General features: G+C 40.1%; 1 protein-coding gene across 21 annotated transcripts in view; it reads left to right on the plus strand.

Annotated features, from left to right (window-relative positions):
* Window positions 1-27,562, plus strand: part of SOX6 (SRY-box transcription factor 6) — a 597,341-nt gene that overhangs the window by 566,724 nt on the left and 3,055 nt on the right. For 15 of the 21 annotated variants that reach the window (XM_053924605.2, XM_045194160.3, XM_053924606.2 and 12 more), the window contains 2 exons: window positions 16,173-16,406; window positions 18,960-19,176. In XM_053924605.2, the coding sequence (XP_053780580.1) occupies window positions 16,173-16,406; window positions 18,960-19,176 (451 nt within the window). The remainder of the gene's footprint in view (window positions 1-16,172; window positions 16,407-18,959; window positions 19,177-27,562) is intronic. The other 6 variants (XM_024558829.4, XM_071221425.1, XM_071221432.1 and 3 more) reach the window with 1 other exon arrangement.

The raw sequence follows: 27,562 nt of genomic DNA on the forward strand, positions 1-27,562 counted from the left end.
AACTGACTACTTCCTGAGAAGTTCATTCCAATTCTAATTATTAATTCTTTGCTATTTATAGCCCAAATTTGCCTCTACTTCCTGTCACTTCTACCCATTGCTTCTGGGCTGACTTCTGGATTCTAACATAATAGGACTAACCATTTTCCCACATATCACCTCTTCAGATATTTGCTCAAGGACTAGGAGACTTAAATTCTAGTTGTTTCACCCTAAGCAAGTCACTTCCTTTTCCTGAGTTTTCTCACCTGTAGGTGAGGAATTTGGTCTAGGAGATTTTTAGTTGACAGTCTTTTTTAATACTCTTATTTTATTTCCAAGTAATTGAAATCATTTACCTTTAAGTCAGTTAGATTGTAACAAGTATCAGTTAGGGACCACACCATTTTTTAAAAATAAATGAAATTAATATATATACCATGGGTGAGATGTCTTTGCCCAAGAAGGTATCCAGGTACTAGAATCTATACCAGGAACACAAGGTGGGAAATTGTACAGATTGAAAGCAAAGACACAGGTAAATCAGAAGGGAGCACTGGCCAGAGCTGTGCTGTGGGCTTATGGGGCTGGCCTTCCCTAACTTCCGGAAAGAGTGTTTCCAGGCATGCTGGAGAACTGCATAGGCAAAGCAGGCGCCCTGGAACCAGCAGACTGGGGCCTGAGCCAGGATGGGTAGCCAGGGTGGCCTAAAGCATGGTGAAGACTGAGTAACAGCCACACAGGCTGGGCGATAAGCAGAGTTCACAAAGCCCTTGGCTCCAGACTAACTCTGTTGTATGAGTACCACAGAAATGTATTTTACTGTGGATATAAACAGTTTTAGAGGATCCTGTGCACCAGTTTATATCAGCACTATATATAAAGTGCAGCTCACTTAAACAAGCAAATAAACTTCTCTTAAAGATATATATTTGCTATGTCTTAAAAGCTCCCAAATAACTTTTAATGTTGGTAGAAAACAATTTCCATTGAGCTCTCCAAGTGATGGATAGTCCTGATGGGGCAAGAGCGTGGAATGTCAGGATTCTTGTATGACTCCATTCCCTAATACTCCATAAAGGGAACGCAATCTGCTTCTCAGAGGTGCTTAAGCTAGAAAGCCTAATCAAAGACCCAGACTCTCTTTAGTGAGGAACCTAGCCCTGCCCAATAGCTGGTTTTTCACTGGCCTGCCTTCTCTAAAGAAGTGTCAGTGACAGTGTATATAACCACCACCACCACACACACCCACACACCCCCCCACACACACACCTGTTTTCTGACTGAATATCCTCTATCCTGGAACAGAAATGCTTGTCTATGCCATTGCTGAATCACAGGTGTATGTCCCAGTCTCACTACACCAGCTGGGAGCTGAAACACTAACACTACCTACCATGGACATTAGACCTAAGACAAGAGCAGCACACACGTGTTCCCAGTGGGACTGTAAAGTCAGTCCATGCTTCATCGGGTGTATGTATGTCGGCTTCACGTACCAACACGTTAGAATAAACCCTAGCCGACAGAGGTCTATCTCTGTGTTTGGACTGACTGTATACCTTTTGAAATATGGACCTCGTCTAGTTCCTTGTCCCAGAATCCTCTTCTCTTGGCAGCAAGAGCCACTTCACTTCCCATCTTCAGGTTATGGAATTCAGCCCAACCTTAAGTTGGTGGGATTTAAAGAACTTCATGCCAACTTGGAGTGATCTTTAAATTCTGTCTGCAAAAGGTTAGAATTGGATTTGAGACCAACCTTTCCCCCTCTTCTTTTCAAGTTTTGATAACTGTGCTTCTAACTTATTCCAAAAAGTCAAGAATCCATTGGCATTTGCATTAGACTGTAGACTATTGTGTTTAAGAGTGGCCTGTAAAAGTAACTCTGAATTAGAACTTAATATGGACGGAAGAATTTCATAAAAGTTTTAATATATTCGACCATTTAAAATTTATACTAAAATACAAATTTGAGCTTACTGGTATATCTATACCTGGATAAATATAGATATATATGAGGTCTGTCTGGAAAAAGTCCAGCCATTGTTAATATAAAGAGAATGACTTGCATGACATCATTGTAACCTGGCAGCCAAGGAGAGTGGACCGGAATGTGCATGAGTGAACAATGCTGACTTCACTGTACTAGTCAGTGGGGGTAGTAGATGTCACTGAGTGTGCATGTGTACTGTGTGGCCATTGCATTCAAAATGACTGAGTGAGCAAAGAACGAATCTGCATCACATTTTGCGTTAAGCTTCAACATTTCTCTGTGGAAACTATTCAGATGATTCAGAAGGCCACAGCTGTGGGCAACTGGTGATTGACAGCTTCATCACAACAATGCTCCTGCTCATGCATCACATCTCATGCAGAGTTTTTTGGTGAAACATCAAATCACCCAGGTGACTCAGCCCTCCTACAGCCCAGATTTGGTGCCCTGTGACTTCTGGCTTTTCCCAAAACTAAAATCCCCTTTGAAAGGGAAGAGATTTCAGACCATCAGTGAGATTCAAGAAAATACAATGGGGCAGCTGATGGCAATTCGGAGAACTGTGTGAGGTCCCAAGGTGCCTACTTTGAAGGGGACTGAGGCATCATTGTCTTATGTACAATGTTTCTTGTATCTTGTATCTTCTTCAGTAAGTGTCTCTATTTTCATATTCCATGGCTGGATACCTTCTGGACAGGCTTTGTATATGTGTGTATATGTATACACATTATATACATATATATTTTCATGGCAGAGAAATCACTTCATGTTGCTTTTAATATGCGCTCACTTTTCCCTGGGAAGATTGGTTCTACATGGGACAAAATGAAAACAGTAATGCCAATCCGTGCTGCAGAGTCGTAGAACCGTTACTGGGGGAGAAAGGAAAAAACAACTGTCAACAATCCCTGAAACTTCCTTGCCTTCCATCTGTTACTGTCTCGTAGTCAATAACCCAAACCCTTTGTTATTCCAGTGAAAGCTGATTCATAAATTTACAAGATAATAATCTTTCTCTCTCTCTCTCTCTGGCTCACACTGAGCAGCATGCATAGTCTGGTTACAGTTCCTACATGTGGGAAGTGGGAACATGTAAGATGGTTTTCTTGGCTGGGTCTTATGCATTTTCAATGCATTTTAGCTTTGTATCATAGAAACCTTTTTGAAATACATTTTTAGCTCTTGGAAAGAAAGAAGGCCCCATTAAGTAGTAAATTGCACTCCCTGGCTGACTTGTGGGTTCATTTGATCATTACCCTAACGAACCGGACTGTATGGTATAGGAAACACCACCCAGGTGTGTGTAGAAACACTAGAAAGGGAGCAAATATGTGTACGTGAGCCGCCTGCTATGTTCTTGGTACTGGGATAGACGTGACGTGCTACTCCTTCGTTTGCCATTGTTGTTGCTGCTATTGCTAAGGGCAGTTACTGTTTAGTGAGCGGCTACTGGGTTCTGATCACTGTGCTAGGAAATTTACATTCCCGTTTAATCCTCACAAGGATCCTGCCAAGTAGAAATATTAGCTCTCGTTTATAAGGAGATAAAACTACAGTTTAGAGAAGGGAAATAATTTACCCAGGGTTACTTAGGAAATGTCCAATCTACAATTCAAATCCAGATCTGTGTAGCTACATAGCAACTGAGCCACACCGACTCCCATTTTTCTCCAAGATGCATAGATGGAGTTGATTGCTTTTGTTGCAGTTTTCCCTTTTGATTTTCATTAAAAAGTAGAAAAATAAATGAGAAGTAGGAATCTGTAAAAAGATTTTTTTAATCTTTCAAACTATAGAAATATTAGGTACCTTTCGAATACTTTCATCAGATTCACAGGGCAAAAAAGTTTTGGTGGACCATTAAATTGAGCTGATTACCCAAAATCCTTGCGCCACCTCCTTCTAATATTGTCTATGTTCATGTCCCTAACATAATAAAAAATTAGTTTCTACTGCACCCATGACCTGCATCTCACATTTTAATAAAAGGGAGATTCCCTCGAACAAATGAAAAGAAATGAAGAGAAGAGACCAGTTAAATTAATTTTGATTAAAGTGTTTAAAGCTAAGTCTGGATGCCACTGGAGCAATTCAGTTGACTGCTTTGAAAATCTATGTTGATGGCAAGTATGAAACTTTGGGGACAGTTACATTTGAGTTCATATGATTTTGCCATTTATTAACTGTGAGACTTGGCCAATTTAACTTCTCTAAACCTCTGTTTCAGGAATATGGAGTAGATGGTTTTTGATATTCTTCTCACATTAACATTTTCTAATTTCATGAGCGTATTTTATCCATTTCATGACCCTGCTGTTTAGGGAAGGTCCCATCACATGCCTGTTTGAGTATGTGCTTCAGTTCGTATATATTTACACACACCCTATGGCATTACTATAACTTTCAGATTTAATATTTCCAAAAAAGCTCAGAGTTGCTTTACCATCCTTTCAAGATTTCCCTGAATTAAGAAGGCTGGGATTTCACAATTGTGTAGTATAGCAAGTCCATAAAAGAAATTTAGAACCAATGATCTCTGAATCCCAAACGGCTATGGGTACAATTTCCCATCAAAGCCATTTTTATTTTACAGAGGGTTCAAGTAGGCAAGGTACTTAACAGAATATCAGAAATAAAATAGGATTTATACAAAATCTGATTGCAGAAATTCCCAGGTTCTAATGTAACATGTAGACATCTGAGTCTCTCTCTAAAGTTTTTACTCTCAAAGATGTCCATTGCTCTCTACTGTGACATTTCAGTACTTACCCTCTGCCAGCTTGGGTTCCGGACCCTGGGGAAGCAGTTAGGATTAAGACACAATTCAGTCCCTGCCCCTTTGGGATGCGCAGTCTAGTGAAGAAGTTAGGCACATTCAATTGGTAATTTGGATAAACTATAGAAAAGGTTAAGGTATAGGTAGGCACAAGGTGCTGTGGGAGCCTAAAATACTTAGCCCATTCATGAGTCTATAAATGAATGATTGCAAGGTGGACAGGAAATTCCAGGAAAAGGAAAAGCATGAATTCTTAGCATGAGACAACACATTGTATAGAGAACTAGAAGTAGTTCAGTATCATACAGCAAAAAAAATTGCAAGTAGAGTGTCAGAGATGGAACTGGAGACTTAGGTGGGCAGGTCAGAAACAGCTTTGTACACCATACTAAGAGTTTGGACTTTATCTGTGGGGCATTAGGGAGCCATTGAAGACTTTTAAATACTGGAGTGGTTTTGTCAGAATTACATTTGTGATGGATCATGCTGGTTACAATTAGAAAGAACCTTTTAAGTGGGGACTGGGAACTCAAAACTGGAAGACTATCAGCTAAAAGGCTCATCAGTCCAGCAAAGACAGTGAGTCCAAGGCAATCGAGTGATAAGGATGGAAGCAAGAGGATGGATTTAGTGGTAACTTCGTTAACTAACACTGAGATTTGCTTCACCTTGGTTTGTATTTCTTAATTTCATGTAGAGTCTATGGTAGTGTATTGTGTGGGATGAATCCAGAAGCTGCTGAGCAACATGAATTATTCAGTCTACCAGCATTTCACCAGCCTCTGTGTTCTCCATGGGAATTGACTTGAATCTGAGCCTGGTTCTCTGAAAACTTAGGAGGCCAGACCTGTTATTGTCTTATTTCATTCACAGTAGTCTCTGGTTCAAACGTAGATGATGTCTTTTTGCCTGGTTCAACAGCCTGTAAGCCTTCCTCCTGTGCATACAAACGCCAAATAGACAGTAAGTGGAATGTTTGGTGTTCTCTGTTACTTTCAGATCACTAAAAGAAAGAATCACATAAGTTATCCCAGTTGCCCTTGGAGCCTGGTGTTGAAACAATATAAAGGGCTCTGTTTAGCTATCTGCGTAAAGCACATATAACTTGAGAATGAAAAAAAAAAAAAAAGTAAACATGGGCACCAAAGCTGAAAGCAAGAGACTCTTGAAAATACAGACTGGTATATCACTGGTTAGAATTTCCTTCATTTTGCAAAGCCACGAGCCACATGCATCAGCTCACCACAAAGTCATTAAGCCTTTTTAAGCTCAGATGAAAAACATTAACAAATACCACAAAAGGCTTTAGTATAGCCCCTTTGTTCACTCACATATGGCACTTTATAACTCCTGCGCCACTCTGGTCGTGTGTTTGTTTAAGCTGCCTCCATCAGGCCGGTCCTGAAAGAACAAAAGACATCTTGAGCAATCCTAAGCAGGAAATGGGCTAATCTAAACATGGTTTGTGACACTTTAAGTAGAATAGAAGGGGGAGGGATTCATTAGTCATTAATGTCCAATTGGCTCCATATGGATGTTGCAATAATAAAGCCCTTTTTTCAGAGCAGTAGCAGAGTTATTGAATTAGAGGTTTATGTTTCCTTAGAGCTGACCATAGGGAATTCCCTTTTGGTTCTTCTTGTTGATCTTCTAAGAGAATGGAGTTTCCAATAGGAAAAAATAGAAGCCTTCTCCACAGTAACACTTGCTCATAATCCTGCAACCACGGAATGCAGTCATTTAGCATCCTTTTAATCCCTGCTATAATTTCAGTCCTTAGTGCTTTCTTTGCATGCTCTTGCATCTTGGGCGGGGCAGTATTTCGATGACCAATTAGATAGTGGCATGAACTTCATAACTAGTAATGGGCTCCTCTACTGTGCCTAGTGGTGCAGGGAAATATCCTTACGGGGGGAATGCAATGTTCCAAGGAGCAGTGGGCTTTGAAATTTAGACTTATTTCAGATTACTGAATACTGACTGGCATAGCTTCAGTGCAGGAGAAATGCACCAGACTGAAAGTTAGACCTACGCGCTAGATCTGGCTCTGCTTCTTCAGTTAGCAGCTGGTCATTTCAGAGAAAGCAGACACAAGCCTCGGAGCCTTGGTTCTTCATTTATAAAACGGGACAAATATATCTACCCTCCTACCCATCTCAATGGATTATAAAGAGAATTAAAAAGATAATGTATTTACTAAAAGCACTTTGTAAATATTATTATATGTAAAAAAATGATAAAACTGAAGCTGTTCTACTTTGGGCAGGGTTTTTTGGAAAAAGACAGCAATGCAGGGAAAAACAGAAAGCAGCAGGAACAGAGGATGGACTCCATAAAGCAGCCCCAGGCATGAGTCTACAGGAGCTGAGCAGGGCTGTTGAGCACAGGACACTGTGCATACCACTCGTTCATAGGGTTGCTGGGAGTCACAGCCGACTCAATGGCATGTAACACGAAATTACTTAGCACACCTCATGTTCCTGTCCTGTAAACTGATATCTGGTCTAGTATAGTCAAAAAGGTAAACTGCTCTTTAAAGAATTACTTTGGTACTCTGATTAGTGACATGTGCTTCCAAAGTGCCCAATGGAAATTTTTATGTTGTGTTCTTTCTTTCTCTCTTTCTTTTTCTTTCTCTTTCTCTTTCTCTTTCTTTCTTTCTTTTTTTCTCTTTTTCTTTCTTCCTTCCTTCCTTCCTTCCTTCCTTCCTTCTTTCCTTCCTTCCCTCCTTCCTTCCTTTCTCCCTCCCTCCCTCCCTTACTCCCTTCTATCTATCTTTCTATCTATCTATCTATCTATCTATCTATCTAGTCTATTCAGCAGATTACCTGGTATAGATAAGTTCAATAATTGAGGTAAGGAGGAAATTTGTTTTTAGTGAAATTAAATAACCTTAAGGTAAAAACAGGAAAGTGAAAATTTGCCTCCGTCTTTCCCCTACATTGGAGAAATGAAGAATCAACACCTTAATCAAAGTACCATAGGTAATTCATCTTTTGTTTCTGTGCCACTGGTTTTTATTCTTTCACCAACCTCTAGACCAGAAGAGCTATGTCACCCATATTTTGCTTTTGCCTTCTTTAAATCATGACATCTGTCAGTAGATCATTCTTTGCTAACTTATCCAGCTAATCTTTTATAAAAGGCTCAGAGAACAAACCACGCTCTCCACCCCTGGCATCCCTTCTTCTCAGAAGATGAACACATCATTTCCCTAATGATTAAGCCTCTTGCTCAGACATGAAATGTATTTTTCTGTGAAGTAAGTCACTAGGATAGCCAAATTAGTTGTTTGGTTTGGTTTGGTTTTGGTTTTTTAACAAGAAGAAATCAAATTTGAATTCCAAGCAGCCTTCTTATAGTGAAAGTAAATTCACATTCTGGCATGGCCAGGAATGCAAAGTTTGCAGAACTTCCACATTCATAGACAGATAGCTGTCAGCCATGCCTACAATAGAGTGAATTAGACCTCTACAATATTAAGATAGATTTGGTAGGATAAAGCTGGTGAAAAAATCTGACTTGTATAATATTAATATACCCTTCCTTCCTGTTTATGCCCCTTTCTAAAATTCTTTCATCTTCTACATTTTCGTTTCTGATACATACATTATCATTTATGATCTATTAACCCAAATAAGGTCCTATCCAATGTATCTAACTCTTTCCGAAACCCCACAGGAGAAAAATCAAGTATTCTGTTGGTAGGCTGACATAGTCTAAAATACTGCGATTGTCAAGCAACCCAATGGTATATATTCATGTCTCTTTTCATCAATACTCATAAGCTATTTTGCCCTTTTTAATAATTCTTTTTGGAAAAAGAGATCTTTTTAAGTTCACAATGTCCTCAAAATGCCACATACTCAGGTCCATGAAGAAAAGAACCTTCCCAAACAGGTCACTTTTGTTTGGTTGGTTGTTTTTCTGTTTTATTTTCATCCTTTTATTACATCTTAAAACAAAACAACTAAGAATTAAAGCAGTTTTATTTTGAATAGTAGTATCTTTGTTAACTAACTACTACAATTTGTTTATTCTTCAGTTATTTTCTATCTTACGAATAAAACTGCTATGATATTCTTATATAAATCTATTTCTGGAAGGCAGCTATGCTCACCACTATACCACTAACGCTATTTCTGAAAAAAAAAGTTTTCATTTGTTTTAAGTGAGCATCTAGGAGTAGAATTGCTGAATGTTTTTTTCTTTATAATAAACTGCCAAACTGTTTTCCATGATGGTCACTACCACCAATACATTAGAGTTCTGGCTGCTTCATATCGCTGCCCGCATGTAATGTAGTGAGCCACTTCAGCGGGCGGGCAGTGACATACCATTGTTTTAGATTTCCTGCGTGCCAAAGACATGTATTTCCATTCCACGTGCTCGTTGGTCACAGGTGCATCTTCTTTTGTAAAATGTTTGTTCAAATCTTTTACCCAGTTTTAAATTAGATTGTTTATATTTTTTGGTTTTGCTTTTGTTTTTGTGAAGCTCTTTATGTGTTCTTGATACAAGGTCTTGTTGGATGTGTGCATTGTGAATATTTTTTCCAATCTGTGCTATGACATTTTGTTTCTTTAACAATGGCTTTTGATGAGCAGGGTCTTAGTTTTGATAAAATTTAATTTGTCACTTTTCTTGTCTATTTAGTGCTTTATGTGTCGTATCCAAGAATCTTTTCTTATTCAAAGGTCACCAAAATATTCTCGTATGTAGTCCTTGAGGAGTGTCATAGTTGTTGCTTTTGATTTTGCTGTGATTCATCTCCAATTAAATGTTGAGTGTAGTATGTGATAAGAGATCGAGGTTTACTTTTTCCACATATTTACCCACTTTCTCTAGCACTATTTGTTGAAAAGACTCTCATTTCCCACTCTAATACGTCAAGTCTTTACTGAAAGTTGACCATGTATGTGAGGGTTTAATTCTGGACTCTCTCTTTTGTTTCACTGATCTGTTGTTTATGCTTTACTCTGGTTTTTAAGATGTCAGAAAGTAATTTTTTTACTGTAAGTCTTGAAATAAGGTAGGTAGTTTGAATCCTTAAACTATCACATGTGACTGACAAAATGGGTCATTCGTATATGTTCTTTAACTAGGCCCTTCTCCTTCTTTCCTCCCTTACCCCCTCCCCTCCCCTCTGCTCTGGTCCCTGTCAGTGTGTTCCTTGTTTCCATGCCTCTGGTTCTATTTTGCTCATTTGTTTTGTTCATTAGGTTCTACTTATAGGTATTTGTCTTTCGATGCCCGGCTTATTTCATTAGCATAATACTCTCCAGTTCTATCCATACTATCGTGAAGGATAGGAGCTCCTTCTTTCTTTCTTCTGCGTAGAATTCCATTGTGTACATGTACCACAGTTTTTTGATCCACTCGTTTACTGATGGGCACATAGGCTGTTTCCAGTACTTGGCTATTGTGAATAATGCTGGTATGAACATTGGGGTGCATAGGTTCTTTTGAATTGGTGTTTCAGGGTTCTTAGGGTATAATCCCAGCAACGGAGTCACTGTGTTGACTTTTTGTTTGTTTGTTTGTTTCTGGGTCACATTTTCCTGGTTTGTTGAACAACTAGTAATTTTTTATTATGTATTGTACATTATGGGTTATAAATTGAAGAAACTCTGGTTTCTATTATTTTCCTCTATTAAGAACATTAGCTTTTGTGCTAGAAGACAGTTAAAGTACTTGCTGATCCTGCTGAATTTGTGGATTAGCTAGAATGCAAACAGAAAGTTGGTCTTAATTAGATTAATGTGTCAGAAGATACTATGAAGATACTAGGCAGACTGGGGAGTGTCTTCATGGAAAAGCTATGAGAACTGGGATCTCACCCAGTGAAGTTCCTTTCTTTCTAGGATAGAATCCTCTCTAGTTTCTTCTTAATTTTGGTAGATCTCAAGTGACTTCAAGTGGTGCTTTTTCATATTTTTCCAGTTTGTAATTTTTATCTGCTTGAGGGTTAGTCTGATATAAACTATTCTGCCATTACCAGAACTAGAGCCCAGAAGAGAATCTTTTGTGCCAACATTTTGTATATATCACATTGTGACTGACAAAATGTAAGTTTTAATGGGTTTGTGAGGCGATATTTATTCATTTTATTTTTCTCTGTTCTTTATTATCAATTCACTAGTAATCATTGAGACTATTCACTGGTAATTTCCCATCAAGTTTCCATTTTCACTTCTTATTTGTTCATGTCACTACCATGCTTAATTACCTGAAAGAATCATTGGCTTGGCATTCAATGGTATTTAGCAATCTGGCCCCTACTTACTTTTCTAATTTCATCTTTTAGTAATTCTTCTATTTTTTTTCTGTAAGTCCAAGCCATAGCTAGCTTCTTTTTATTCCCTAAAACCTACTGTGCTTTTGCTATAACTTTGTGCTTTTGTTCCTACTGCTTCTCCAGCCTGGAATGCTTTCACACTCACACCTGCTGGTAAATTCTTACTCTTCCTTTGAGATGCTTTCAAGCACCACTTCTTCTCCGAAGCCTTCCTTGTATTCATCTCTGTCCATTCCAGTAACATTAAGAGCTTCACTTCTGGCATAGTATTTAAAATTACCTTTGTTAGGACTTATACTGTTCTGTAATTTTCTCTTTATGTGCCTCTTTCCCTCACTGGACCAAATTCCTTAAAAACAAGGCCCATGTGTTATTATTCTTTGTATACTGGATCACAGTGCTGGGTACACCTAAAATGTGTCAGCAGTGCTTGCTGAAGTAATGCATAGATAAATGATTACTAGGCACATTATAGAATTAGCTGGTAATCTCTGGTGAGACTGTATACAAAAACACACACCAAACACTTACTGGTTCACTCACGCAACTCTTGGAATTTACCCAGGAAGGGGGCCTCTCTAGGATTAGTTTAGGACCATTGCCATAGGCTATGATGGTTAAACTGGACACACCTGGAAAAACTCAACTTTCTTCCCTTTAACTCATTTAAATCACAGATTCCTAAGAAGGTCTTTGCCTTGCAATTTCCATTTTCTCCCCATGCTCTATCTTTCTTTATCTAACTGAAAGTTTGCCTTTATACCAACTGTGATATGGGAGATGACAGATGAATTAATCAATCCAAGCCCCCTTGGTGAAGTTGGAGAGAGCAGGAGTTCTTGGAGCACAGGCTACCAGTGTGCCTAAAGTGGTTCTGTTGACCTCCTTGGGCTTTCAGTAACTGTCATTTAGAAATGCGTTTGCAGGTAATTAGACTCTCAGGTCAGCTGGAGAGCAGTAGTCTTCAGGTACATAGCTCTGGTTCTAGGCTTCCTCCACCTGCCTTCCATGAGAGGACATGTCATGAACAGTGATTCCCCTGCTATTAAAAGTAAAAGAAGCTGCCTCACAGAATTGTGAGACATTCTCTAGGACAGCTCTGGATTCTGACACAGAGCATTGGCTATTTTAGGATAAAGTGGCTTTTAAAAAAGAAAAAAAAACGATATTATTTTTGAAAATGAATGAAGCGGTATGAAGCCCCACTTGATATACAGATTTTAAAGTTAATTAGAACAGCCCTGGTTGGTGTGGCTCAGTGGATTGAGTGCCAGCCTGCGAACAAAAGGTTGTCAGTTTGATTCCCAGTCAGGGCACAGGCCTGGGTTGGGGCCAGGTTCCCAGAAGGGGGTGTGCAAGAGGCAACCACATACTGATGTTTCTCTCCCCTTCTTTCTCCCTCCTTTCCCCTCTCTCTAGAAATAAATAAATAAAAACTTAAAAAAAAATAAAGTTAATTAGGACGGAAAGTAGATTTTAGGCTTCAAATATTCAGAATAATAACATACCTTCTGAAAACAAATTTATAGTGTTCTATAGGATTTTCTTTATCTGTTTAAAAGGGCTCTCATAATACACAATCTCCATTTTTTAATTTCTTTTTCAAATATTATTTTTAAAATTTTATTTACTTATATTTAGAGAGAAGAGAAGGGAGAGAGAAAGGGAGGGAGAGAAATATCAATGTGTGGTTGCCTCTCGCGCACCCCACTCCAGGGACGTAGCCTGCAACCCAGCCACGTGCCCTGACAGGGAATTGAACCAGTGACCCTTTGGCCTGTGCCAAACAGGCCTCATAGGCCTGTGCTCAGTCACTGAGACACACCAGCTAGGGATCCATTTTTAAATTTCTTAATTTAAATACACAAAGCCAGTTATATGTATTTCTACTGTTGCAATAATAATTCCCTAACCATTTTGTTTCATAAAGCAAAATTTGGGAAAAATTAAAGGACACTTTCTAAATATTCTTTTGATTTAGTGCCCTCTTAATACTGTCTTAAAATTCTGACTCTGATTTGATATCACGTCCAGCTTTAAAATGGTTTCAAACTTTGGTCTCCCTGGGTAAGTCTCTTCATTCCAAATCTTGGTTCGCTGACGGCACATTCCTAGTTTTGCTTAGGATGCCCCTATTCTTTTCTCAATTAACTCCCCTTGGGAGAGAAAGGAGGCAAGAAAAAAGAGACGTCTGCATGAATGACCTGGAACATTTTCTATTTTCCCTTTCTTAATTTGTATTTTTATACCACATACTATGCCTGAATTTATTTTATGAGAGCATTTCTCGTGAGTCCTAGAGACCCGCTGTGCAATGCGTTCAGTGTCAGTGTCGCGAAGACGGGATGTACCGTGAGAGACAGGGGCCAGGTCAGTGGAGGGCACTTGGTGGGGTGGAACCTGAACCCTGTCCCGTGGAAAAAGGGGAATTTCAGTAAGATAGAAGAGAGTGGGAAGGCCATGCTAAGACTGTGGGATGGGCTGAGAGGGAAAGAGATGGGGCTACATGCACATATCTGGGAGAATCAATTAGTATGGAATTGAACATCTACTAAAACCAGAACCTAGAAATCTACCCTGATCTCTATTAGCCTGTTGGAGATTGAAACATCCTATGTACAATGAAAATATGTACTTTTAAGTGACTACATAAATGGAAACTGACTATTTGGTTTTGCTAGAGGTGGAGAGAAACTTAGAACAATAAGAGCCCGTCTGAAATGTTAATCACCTGTGGCACAACAGTTAACTTAGAATAATAGTGAAACGTTTTTGCATATGGCTTTCTCCACAAGCATGTCTTCTTTTATGTGTATGCATGCAAGTATATAAATTGCTGAATCCGTGTCAGTTGCAAAGTAATGGCAGCGAGGGCATCATAAATTACCGTGGTGATCCTCAGGAGAAGACACTGTCATATCTGAATGAGTGTTTCACTTCGTTTTTCATGTGTTTGCAAACGTGTGTTTTTAGTCGATTTATTGCCCTGTGTTGATGGATATTGTCAGCTGGAAGCTACACTACATTTCACTGCACAATAAACATGGCTGTCAAACCCATATAAAGTGAAATCAATTTATCCTGTATGGTCAGTGCATTTTAAATGAAATTAATGTACTGTGGGTATGGTGGCAAAAAGGTAGCATATTAGTTATGCATCTTGGGGTCTGAGTCTTTTCATGTAAGGCATCATTCTGTCTAGTAGTCCTAAGAGAAGGCCTGTTTATAAAATAGGTTATTTTCTCACGGTCTTCAGAAAGTGGCCTCTCCGCTCTCCTTCGTGTTTAGAAAAGAATTAACAATGCCGTCCAATTCGGACCTTTTATCATCCTGTCTTTTGTTTGAAACAAATGATGCCCATATTTGCCAAATAATAGTGCACTTTAATGTTCTAATTTATTCCTAGCTCTGACACAAACAAATTTCTACATAATCAAGGTATCTGGAAATAGAATAGAAGGGTCAGAGATTGATAGGGTCATGTTGTTCCTGTATAATCACTCCACTGAGCTGAAAGGATTTACTTTTTCCAAAAGTAGAAATGTTGGTTCTAATGTATATTTTGTTTCTAAGCTTTTGGAAACAGGCTTTCTGCTTTCCGCAGTAGAAGCCCTGGCTTGCTGTCAGTCCAACGTTAGGTTTCACGAGAGTCGTTCTCAGCCTCAGAGAGAGATTTGGTAATTGCAACATTGGAAAGCATACATCAGTGTGTCATGCTGGTGCGTGAAAACAAGCAAGAGCTATGTTTACTCTTTCAGTGGATTTATTCAGTCATTCATTAATTTAACATATTTTACTAATTGAAACTCTACCTGCCACATGCTCTGCTAGAACCTAGGAAATCAGCAGTGAACGAGAACCAGTTCCTGCCATATTCTCAATGAGCTTTCAATCTAGGATGTCACTAGAGTCACCTTTCTGGAAACTAGAAAACAATATCAGGAATTTAGACATAGTTTTGTAGGGGCGTGTTAAAGAACTACCCATAAACAGCAGAAAGATATATCAGGACCCTTGAAACACATGCCTGTTAGTCTACTACTTTGGCATATGAGTTGAAGTCCAAACTATCTTTTACGTAAGTATTTATTGAGTGTCTATTATGTGGGAAATCCTGGGAATACAAGAATGAGCACAACATGGACACCAAATTTAGGGGTCTCAGATTCCAGGGGATGGAGGGGAAAAATTAGAGATAGATAATCACATAAATAAGTAAGTCCTTTGGAGCATATAGCATAAAAGAAAGAAAGAACACAGCCTGGGGAGCATGGTTGCAAATGCTGTTGCTGTAGCCTTCCCATCTGTCTTACCGACTCTCCCCCAATTCACAGGCTAATTCTTATTCATTCTCCAGGCTCAGCTTAGCCATGACCTCTCCTAGGCGGCACTAGCTGACTGTCCTGTCTGGCATCCTCTTGGAAACCTGCTTACTTCAATACTGCAACCACTTACCCCACATGCTGTGATCATTGTCTTTTGGGGTCTGTCTCCCCTCTGAACTGTGAGCTACTTAAACACGGGGGGCTGTTTTATTCACCTTTCTATGCCTAACACCTGGCGTAAAGCTTAACTCACAGCAATTGCTCAATTAATATCTTTATTGAGTTAATTAATTCATGAAACACACCACATTGAATAGGCCTTGAAAGATGAGTGGGAGTTAGTGTAAAAAGGCAGGAGAAGGGGTTTCCTTTCAGGCATCGAGAAGAGCACTGGCCAAGGTTAATTCTGTGAAAGAGAATTCTATTTGAGGGAAAGAGACAGTTTGAAGTGGCTGCAATTTTTGGCAAATGGGGCTCTGCTCTTAAGGGGAGGAATGACAGTGGTATAGCTTTGCACAAGGTAATGCCAGTCATGGCTTCATTATCACCTGCACGGGTGGTTTTTAAAAATGCACTCGGGGTATAAAAACATGCAACATTAATTCTGCCCAGTGTGTCTTTGAGGCCTGTGTCAGAAGGGCCTGTAGAACTGTCATCTGAAACTATCTTCTACTTCCAAGATGTCACTTAAAAAGAAGAGAAGGGCCTAGGGAAAGAGCTGAACCAGGCGGTAAGCTGTGTTACATGATCCAGATAATAATGCTTTGCACCCATCTTGTTCTTCCTGCCCTGACATTACAGGAAGTAAAGCAATGAATGGCTCTGCCGCTAAACTACAGCAGTATTATTGTTGGCCAACAGGAGGTGCCACTGTGGCTGAAGCACGTGTCTACAGGGATGCCCGCGGCCGGGCCAGCAGCGAGCCACACATCAAGCGACCAATGAATGCATTCATGGTTTGGGCGAAGGATGAGAGGAGGAAAATCCTTCAGGCCTTCCCTGACATGCATAACTCCAACATTAGCAAAATTTTAGGTGAGTGTAGCCGCTGAGGCTGATCCCTTACCCCATGAGTATCCCAGGAGTGAAAAGCAAGGGCAAATTTGACAGCTAAGGGAGACTGTGGTCTGCAGAAGTTAGATACAGCCCTTCAAGCTGCCACAGGAGACTTTGTCACTACTGCTACATCTGCTACCCCAGAGTGTGCCACCTGGGTTTGGGAATTATATCCGCAAGGTGCCAGGGCAGGACTGACTAAAAACTTCTTGTAGAAACACAACTATTTAGAATATGTGTTAATACTCTGAATTTGGCCACTCTGAGAGGTCACTGCCACATAGCAATCTGGGAGACAAGCTCTATCTCCTTTTGTTATTCAGTCTTTTTAACTCATAAGCTGCTATGAAACCCCGGAAACCCAGAGCCGACAGTGTTCTGCTTTAGCATTCTTGGTGTCCATGTCCCTCTGAAAGGACCCATCAAGGACTTAGAGGTGAGCCTCCAAATCATGTAAAGTTCCTGGAGTGTAGAACAGTGCCCCTAATGATGACTTCAAAACTTGTAAAATAAAACTGCATTTACTTTAATAAGAAGCGACTAGTCCAGATTTCACAGCAGTGAGTTGAACACATTAGACCACAGGGCAGAGGCCCATTTTGTGGTGAATTGCCAGAGTGATTCTCCCGTTTCTCAGGATTAAACTCAAGCCTTGTTCTATTAGTGTAAAGCTTGCCTAGTGCATATTTTACAGTTTGGAATTATTGTGCTCAACATATTGAACATATTTTATTCAACATGCAGCATTACAGTCAACATGTTTCCTCTTTAAAAAGAAAAAACACAGAAGGCACTGTTCTGTTTAAGCTGTCGTGATGTGACAGAATCTCAAAGGGAGCCGTTAAAGAAGCTGAAAAACATTAGAGACTTAAACTGTGGTTTTCATTTTTTAAATGTTTTGTTCAAAAGCAATAAATATTTAACCTGAGTGAATATCAGTGATCTGGACATATACAAATACACATGTTTTGTCACTGTATAAATAATTTAACTTGATTCTGAGACATTTTGAGGCAGTGACCTCTAAGAAAATTTAAAACATACATAGATCAAATAGTGGCGAAATGTTAAAATACAAATTTCCCTTTTTTTCCATTTTGACTTTTGAACTTCACGATGGATAGTAAATGTCATTACAATTAAGTTTATTTTTAGAGTCTCAGAGATATGCATAGTGGTATTATTCCTTCTAATTTAAATACCTTTCAAACCAAAGTGTTCCCAATGTATATATTAAAATTTTTTTTTCTAATTAATAGACATTCAAAAGAAAACCAATGTTGCTCTGTTCTTAAAGCTTGATATCTGACTTTGACATTTTTTTTCCATTTTAGTAGCAGCATGAGTAAGCTCCCATATGGGCACAGAACTTCTCTGTTCCCATTTTGGCAGCTGCTGGGAATTTATATTATTGGTGTGCATTCTGTGAAAAAATTATTAAGAATATAGTAAGTGCATTCATTAAAATGTAAACTTCCAAGCACAAGAGCACCAAAACCCCTCTGTTGGCTGGGGCCGGAAGCTGCTGGAAGCCCGCAGAACACCGAGCAGCTTGTCTTCATAGACGTTCCCCACAACTTTCACACACTCAGGAGTGAACGGGGATGGATGTGCTATGAGCGCAGACCAGGATATTGCTGGCTATGGGGGATATTTGTACAACTTTTCCATTTGTTTATGTGTGAAAAATCTCCACTGAAGAATAGCTAACATCCAGTCAGCACAGCTGTTACCGCTTTATTCACCAGCGAGACACAAAAATGCAATTTGATACATGTAAAAAAACACATCCCTTCTTCATCAAGTGTTTAGATAATTCTTTATAAACAATATTAGAAGAGTGAATACTTTTCCTTCTTCCTGTATAAACCATATTAAAAATTTTTGTACTTTTATTGGTACAGCTTTGAATGAACGTTTATAGTACTTGAAAACGGTATATGTAATTCCAACTGTACCTTCCGGTTCTAAAGCTACAACTTCTTAAGTAGAGTTTAGGCTTTTTAATTACCCTAGGCCAGGGGAGGCAGTGTGCTGCACAGTGGGTTTTTATGCATGGAAGGACATCACATCCGCTGACATCTTCTCAAAGGATAGCTTTGCTAGAGATGCTTGGAATGAGAGAGAGGTTTGAATTTCTGGAACGAAGAAAGCTTTTCTCGAGACTCCTGTCACACTGAAAGCACACTTAGGAAGATTAGATTTTTAACCCTCTTGAGAGGGATGGGCAGATGGGGGGTGGGGGGAGACTTTGCTGCTAGAGAGAATCTTTAAGCAGCAAAGACATGTTTTAAAACAATACACTTACTGTTAACGCCAGACTTTAAATTATTGAGAGAAATAAATGCATCACCTGCAAAATCAGCCTTTGTTCTATAGTCTAAAAGACTAGCTGTGAAGCTCAGTGGTATGTGGTAATAGGAGCCATTCAGAGCCCAGGTGAGTGGAGCAGCGGGAAGGTAAACCAAGCTGTGTTTGTCAGGAATATGTTGCCTTCCCCACTTGGGGACTTAAGGCTCTTTTTATGTCTAGGGTCTCGCTGGAAATCCATGTCCAACCAGGAGAAGCAACCTTATTATGAAGAGCAGGCCCGGCTAAGCAAAATCCACTTAGAGAAGTACCCGAACTATAAATACAAACCTCGACCGAAACGCACCTGCATTGTCGATGGCAAAAAGCTCCGGATCGGGGAGTATAAACAACTGATGAGGTCTCGGAGACAGGAGATGAGGCAGTTCTTTACCGTGGGGTAAGTGCTCCTGAATTGGGCCGTCCAGGCTTTCCCTCCCCAGGAGGAAACCTCAGACTGGCTATGGGCAGCCCGTTGGGGAAGGAGATTGGGGAAGGGAGGAGGTGGTCATCTGCGCAAGGCCGCAGGCACACAGTCTTGCCGCGCAGCTCCTGCTGGAATCCAGGCCAGCAGCAGGTCGCTCCCAACGGATTGCCCTCGTCCCTGTCGCCCAAACTAATCTGAGATGCTCAGTGCCCACACACAACGTTTCTGGTAGTTTATTTGAACAGACACACAAGGAGGAAAAAATAAAAACTAAACTTGAGAAATCCCCAGAAGCTTTCCAACTTCTCTGGGTGGTGCTTCTGACTCTAATCACAATAGTCTGCTTTTGTTGTGGGATCTACCACAAGATAATTGGCCTTGACATTGGTTAGAGGACCTCATTTTTGGCATGAGATCCAGAACTCCTGTTGCAGTAAATTATTCTGTGGTGGAAACAGTAACAATGTGGATTTTCTTGCTTAAATCAAAAACTAGACATGTTTTTGATATCTTCAAGTCTGATTTCATGTCATTTTGTTTAAAAATTAGGTAATAGATTTCTGGTATAAATTTCAACTTGGCTGACTGGCTGTCTGCATTCAAGAGAGGCCCCTTGAAACCACAGTAGTCAGGATAAGTGGGGATGCAGATGCCTGTAGGTTCCAGCACACCCAGACCTAGAAGCACGGGGAGGGAGGTGGGGAGTGTGGGGGGCGGGGCTGTTCTGGAGGTACCTGCCTGAGGCAGCTGGGACCAGGCTGGGAAGGCACTTGGGAAGGAGCCTGAGAGAGAAAAGTAAAGTAACGAGGAGGCTGTATTCACTGTTAACTGGACAGAGAATTGTGGAGCTGCGCCATGCCAGGCTAAGAAGAAGAAAAGAAATCCATGTCTTAAAGGAGAAGTAAAGAGCTAGCTAGTGTTAACGACACTTGAAAAATAACCTCATGGAACAAAAGGTTGGCTTCTGCATCATGTATTTAGAAGCATAAATGTAATTTGGAATAGTAAATAGCCAGAATAAAAACAAACAAAAAAAGGCAACGAAGGCAGCCAGGGCGTGAGTCCACGTCACACACTAGAGTGTGTGGGGAGGGGCACGGGCTCCGCAGTCTGTGAGGTTCAGACGCCGGCTGGCTGTGCCGCCTGCTCGGCCGTGATTTAACTTCTCGAAGCTTCTGTTTTCTCATGTGTAAATGAAGCAAATAATAATAATACCTATCACGCAGGAATGTTGAGAGGTTCACTGAGGCAGTGCTTGTGAAGAGCTCTATATAGTGCTTACTTAGTACAAAATCAGTAAAGGCGAATTCCTGTCATAGTTACTATTAAATATATTAAATACGGATTTACTATCTTAGAAAAACTTTATATGATATTACACTAGATAATCGTGAATTTCTTTCCACTGTGGCAGACCTTTTCAAGGTAAAGAGAGGCTTAAACCAGTTTATAAGGATCCCAATCTAGTGACAGATGAGACATGCCAAAATAGGATTGTCAGATTCCCCCGTAATAGCATTGTTTGCATTTTTTAAAATAATGCTTTTAACACCAGAAGTATAAGGCAGTGTAATTGACCTATTCACGTGCTAATTAGAGGATTTATGAAAAACACCAATTTTGGTGCATTGTAGGAAGTATACTCATATGTAACAAAATGCAAATTTAAGACTATGTGATAAATGTCTTCTTTCCATACTGATCGTGTGTGGCTGAGACTGTATGTAATCTCTTTTGAACAGAGAATGGAAAGTTTAACTTTGAGATGCTTTGCGATTCCCGCCCCTCTCTCAGTCATCTCCCTGTGAGTCTGCTGATGCACAACGGCCTCTTCCACCGAGGTCTCAAAGTGCCGGTTCAGCTCCTGGTACTTACTAGAAAATCTGAGATGCAGTAATTCTATTCGATTTAGATCCCTTTACCAAAGGGTACTTGAAACAGCTCTGGATCAAAATATCTCAGCACACAACTGTGCTCATGAAATAATAAGATAAAACTACTCAGTAGCATGTAGCACTTATTGACTGACAACTGTATATTGTAGAGCTGTTTTAGATATACAAATCCCGTAATCCTCTAAATACGATAAAGACTCTGGAGGCTTCTAGCGGCCTTAGGCTGCTGAAAGGTGAAAAAGAACAAAGGTTTAAATCCAGTTCTCTGCCTCCATCCTGCTGCAGGACTGAGGACTTGTCCTGACCACGTGGGCCTCCGAATAAGCCTCAGAGCCCTATTTTGGCACAGTCCTGAGTATGGCTGTGCTATTTGAGGAAGAGCTTCTGGAAGCTAGAAAAAACAAGATCTTTGGTTGTGGCATATAGTGGCATGAAAGCAGTTTAAAATCAGGAGAGTAAAGACCCTGATTTGGGTGGTGGAGAGGGGGTTCTTTACGGAAGGATCCCATTAGGCTAGGGAAAGGGGCTGTGGGTGTGCAGGCAAGACCAGTGGGTGTCTCATCTTTAACCCTCAGCGCTGAGTACTCTCTCCTGCCCAGCTTGGTAATACTTGCTGCATAAAGCCAGGTATTATTTCCACTTTAAGAATTGTAGTCTCTTTTACGTAGTTGTGTTTGATAGATTGGTAACTCCCTGGGGTTGCTCTTTGGAAATTGATCTTCAATAGATGTGAAGTTATTATGAGAGGGAAAAACAAACAAGAAATTCAAACATTGCTATTGACTTCTTGAGAGAATGATGATAAGATCAATATTTATAGCTGATTTTTGAAAAGACCTGCATAACTTTCAAGCCAATAACATTTTGCTCAGCATTGTCATGCATTTTACTGATGATACAACTGAAAGTTCAGTGAGTTAAAATTTTTACTCAGCTATTATGATGAATTTATCAATTATTTGAAATGGAGATAAGTTAGTTCTTACCTTGGATTTAACCCCTTTGATTGACAGCTTAAGTATCAGAGTTTTGGGATAATTCTGATAAGAGTATTATTAATGTTGAAATGGTATTCATTCGGATACATATAGCTCCAATGTTGTCTTTTCCCAAAGAACTATGGCCAAATGTACTTCCCTTTATTTGAAGGTCATTCAATAATTTACCACGAACTAATAGAGGATTTTGCAGGTATTATAAGATATTACATTTGGGGCTAGTTTTTGAATAATAATCGTAAATTATTGACTGCTCACCATGTGCTATATACTACGCTCAGTGAATTAGGCAGACTATTGCAAATAAACAGATTTACGAAATCCTCACAAAAGGGTTAAAAAGCACAATGTTCAGAGATGTTAAATAACTTGTCCAAGGCCACACAGCTAGTGCATTGCAGAGCGGAGATTTGAACCAGGATTATGTGGATGTGAAACATATGTCCTTTCCACCGTTACACATACCTCTCAATCAGAGCCTACAAATTGCTTAGAGGTTACACTGTATAGTGAGTAAGAACATCAATTCTGGAGCCAGACTGTTCCAGCTCAAATATTAGATCTGTTTCTTCCTGGCTCCAGGAACTAATGCATAGCCCTCTGTATGCCTCTGAACTCTCCACATGCCCTTAGGAAACTTATTTAAATTCTCTGTATCTCAGTTCCCTCATGTATAGAATGGAGATGACAATTTTACCTACAACCCTTCTGAAGACTGAATAGCTATTAATATATCTAAAGTACTTGGAACAGTCTCTGGCAGATTGGAAGCCCCAAATTAAAGTAGACATTAGTATTCTAGAAAAATAATGCTACGTGCCAAGTATATATTTTATGTTATAAAGAATTATAATGTCTATTGCCTTATGCTATAAGGGATCTGAACATTTTCTCTTTTGATCTTTCTTCTAAAAAGGTCTAATCAGACCTATAAGATACTTATAAATATAATTGGTTTGCATAGACTAGCCATACTTATTTTCAGTACTGGCTTTCTGTAAAGAAAGCTGGATTAGAATCTCCATAAATAAGGTAAAAAGCTTGCTCTCATCTCCATTCCTTACTGTATGGTATCAACTACAGACATGTGTAATGATAGGGTTATCTCCCAATGAAGCAAACTTTGTTGCCTTCATTTATAGATGCTGCAAACAACAGAGCTTTGCCAAAAATAAAAATGTATTTCCTTTGCAATCGGCCAAGCTAGACTGTACTCTCTAAATATTCTTATGATTTGGAACCATGCAGCTATGCTGGACGCTATCAGGGCCAGCTCGGCCTCCGTGAGGGTCAGCTCGTACTCTTCACTTGGGCTGGGATGGAAGGGTTTTTAGCCATCTCTGCTCATGTAAGCTGCATGTTTACACTTTTACAAACATCTGCAACTTTGGTTTTGATGTGCACATTCATTATTTGTAAAGCCCAATACTTACCAGCTATTCCTGTTTGTGAAATCAGCAGTGTTTGAATTTTGACTTTGCAATTGATCTGTAAAGGAAGGAAAAATGCTTTTTAGGAAAGTAATTTCCAATAGAAAAAGCTTGAACATGATGGCTGGATCTTTCCATTTTGCTAATAGATTAGTCAGTCAATTGGTGGGGGCCTGTTTGAAACTAGCTCTGTGCCAAGCACTGTACTAAATTGATATGACACATGAGGCATTAATACTGTACACAGGGAGCTTTCAGAGAATGCTATAGTCAGGGAAGCCAGGCACATACATGAATAGATCAGCAAATAATAGTTTGTTACAGACACACAGATGCATTACATAGTGTTGCACATAATGTATAATAAAGTTCACATTTTGATTTTATAGAAAGAACAAGTAAAGGTCAGAGGAAGAGAGATCACTACACATTAGATGTGATCATAGGTCATCCTAGAGGAAGGGGACCTGAAGTTCGGTTCTGCCAGGATGAAAGCAGGGATAAAGATTCCTGTTTTAGTGTGAAGGAGGACATGAACTCATGGGGGCAGGGATGTTGAAATGTTCAATAATAAAGGAGAAAGCTAGGAATTCCCCTGGCAGTGAAGGAAAGTAAGATAGATAGGATGGAGCAATATTTTGGAAACCCTTGGAAGCTAGGCATCTCCAGCTATTAATTAGCTACACTCACTGAACTTTTTAGTCTCTTTTTATACTGATAATGACAATGAGCTGGCAGGACCACGGAGGCAGTTAGCTTATGATTTTGCATCCATAGGCTCTGGTACCTTAGAAAAGGTTTCAGGAGTCACATCATTCAAGCAGCCAGCCACTGCAGGAGCCCTCTCTAAGTTATGCTTAGGCTCTTTGGGGCTGGAGAGCTCACCACTTCCCAAGAGAGCTGGTCTCTTTGCGGAATGACTCCTGATGCTAGAAAGGTCTTTTCTCCTGACTCAGCCTTAATATGCCTTTTTGCTACTTTGTAGGTTGATTGTAATCCCTTTCTTTGGTCTGTTCTAGAACAAATCTCTTCCTTATTTATAAACACAACCATTCAAGCATCTAAAGATGGTTATATTCACACCCCTTCTTCACTACCTTCTCTGTCGTATATGTAGTCTCATTACTTGTTTTCTTTTCTATGATAGGTTAGCCAGCTTTTTTCATTTGTTTTTCCTCTTACTCACTAGTTCATTCACTCATTCATTCATTCGGTCAGTCAGTCATTCCACGAATTCAACAGATTTCTATTGGGTGCTCCTGTGTTCCTGGCTTTGTCTGAGATCTGGGGCTATGTTAGTGAAAAATTCCCATCCTCATGAAGCTTTTATTCTAGTGGGAGAAGTCAGGCAATCGACAAGTGAATAAATAAATATTCGATAGTAATTAGAACAAGGTGTAAAGGAGGAAAGTGGGTAGGGAGTTTCAGAGGATGGGGTGCAATTTTAGAAAGAGCAGCTATAGAAAACCTCACTGAGCAGATAAAATTTAAACAAAGACTGAGGAGGTGATGGAGCGAGCCATGCAGTTATCTGAGAGAAGAGCTGGGCAGAAGAACAGCAATTGTGAATGTCTTGAGGAAAGGTTGGGATCGGCTTATTTAGAAATTAGGAGGCCAGAATGATAGGACCGGAATGAGGAGGTGAGAATAGTAACAGATATAAGAGAGGTAAGAGGGGGTCAAACTGTGAAAGGACTTTTGCCCATCGTGAAGATATTTAATTTGACTCTGAGTGAGATGGAAAGGCACTGAAAGGTTACACACGCAGAAGAACTGTGATCGGACTCAGGTTTCAAAAAGGTCACTCCGTCTCCTGTGTTGAGTATTGTCTGAAGGGGCCACGGCCTGAAATGTCCAGGCTCTTACAACAACCAGATTAGACTTGATGGTGGCTTGGACCAGGTTTGTAGGGGTGGAAGTGGCAATAAGCCAAGAGATTCTGGGTATTTTACTGAGAGTGGACCAATAGGATTTGCTGATGAGTTGGATATAAGGTTTGAGAGAAATATACCAAAGATTGTCTCAAGCAACCAGAAGACTGAAGTAGTCATTCACCAAGATCACAAAGACCACTAGAGGAGCAGATACTCAGGAGAATGATCAGGAGTTCAGCCTTGCACCTGTAAGGCTGAGGTGGCATTTGGATATTCAAATCAAACAAGTTTTATATATGAGTCTGGAATTTAGGGATGTAGTGCTTACTATAGACGTATGTGAGAGTTGTCAGCACACAGATAAAATTTAAAACTATAGAACTGGATAAGATCAGCAAAGAAATGAATTTAGATAGAGAAGAGGTAAAAGGACTGAGTCCTTGGGTACTTTCACGTTTAGATGTCAGGGAGAGGAGGAGGAGGCATCAAAGGGACTTAGAGCAGCTGATGAGAAAGGGAGAAGACAAGGAGAGTGTGGTGTCTTGGAAGACAAGTGAACAAAGTATTTCAGTAAGGAGAAAAGTGATCTACTGTATCAAATGCAGCTCATGACATAGGTCAAGTAAGGTGAGGGCCAAGAATGGACTTCTGAATTTAACAATGTGATCATTGGTGTGTGACCTTTTCAAGCTCTGTCTCAGTGAAGTCTCGGGAGTGATTAAAGTTGGTTTAAGGAAGAATTGAGTAGAAGAAATGGAAAGAGTGAATATATGCAATCTTTCAAAGACTTTTGCTTTGAAGGAGATTAGAGAAATAGAGTAGTAGCAGGAAGGGGGTATGAGTCAAGAAAGAATGTTAGTTGTTTTTTTGTTTTAAAGCAGGACAGATTATGGCATGTTTATGTGCTACTAGGAATGATCCAGGAAAGAAGAAAAATTGATAATGCAGATGGGAGAGAGAGTTGCTGGAAAGAGGCCCCCAGAAAGCAAGAGCAGACAGATTCAGTGCACAAGCAGCGTGGTTGGTCTTACACTGGAATATCCATTGATTCAAAACACAGGAAGGCAGGCAGAGAATTAGGAGTACAGACAGAGGTGGCGGATAAATGTGATGGTGGGAGTTTGTGAAAAGTGTCTTCTGGCATTGGCCAGGTGGCTCAGCTGGTTGCACTGTTGTCCCGTACATCAAAAAAAAAATGTTGTGGGTTCAATCCCCACTCGGGGCACGTACGGGGGTGGGGGTGGGGCAACCATTCAATGTTCTCTCTCACATCAACATTATTGATGTTTCTATGTCTTTCTCTCTCTCTCTTTCTCTATCCCTCCCCACCCACCCTCAATCCCTCTCTCTCTAAAATCAACACACATGTCCTCAGGTGAGAATTTAAAAAAAAACAAGTTCCTTCTGAGTACTTCTAATTTCTCCATGAAATGGGAAGCTAAGTCATCAACTGAGAGTGAGGATGGGGGAGGAGAAGTTGAGAAGGTATGAAACAATTATCTAGCAGAGTAGAAGAAGGAGTGGTCAAGGAAAGAGTGCAATATGATGGCTGAACAGCCCCAGAGGTCAATTTCAAGTTCATGCTCATAAACTTATAGAGACTGGTAAGCATGGCATCGCGCTTTCTGCAGCCAAGTTCTGCTGTGTGGGAGTCGTCACAGAGTAGGCGGAGAGTGAAGAGTTTTGCCACGCAAGAGTGTAGAGAGTACCTATGAGAGAGTGATTAGCTACAGAATTTATACTGAGTAAAGAGTAAGTGAGGACATGGGGAGGGAGAGGAACAGTGAAAGTTGATCGGAAGGATTAAGGAATTGCAGCTCCTTGGTGGGGGTGAGTGGGAGAATTGCTGAAGTGCGGATTAGAGGACAAAACTAGAATGATGTGGTGGTCAGAGTAGGATGTTTGAAATTGAGATTAAGGAGAGGTTGCAGTTGGAAATGCCAAGGTCAGCTGCATGATAAGAGTGAACAATTGATACGGAGAGGCGGCCAGACCTTCACAGTGGAGAGTAGGTGAGAGTCTGAGATAGCAAGGCTTCGGAATGATCACCTCTGTGGATAGTGAGTCATCAAGAATTAGGCAGGAACGATATTAGAGAGAGAGCAACGGTGAGCCAGGAGCTAACATCTTTAAGGAATGCGGGGGCATGTCCAGGCAGGAAG

The sequence above is a fragment of the Desmodus rotundus genome, chromosome 5 (assembly GCF_022682495.2).
Source record: "Desmodus rotundus isolate HL8 chromosome 5, HLdesRot8A.1, whole genome shotgun sequence".
In the NCBI taxonomy this organism is placed as follows: Eukaryota; Metazoa; Chordata; class Mammalia; order Chiroptera; family Phyllostomidae; genus Desmodus; species Desmodus rotundus.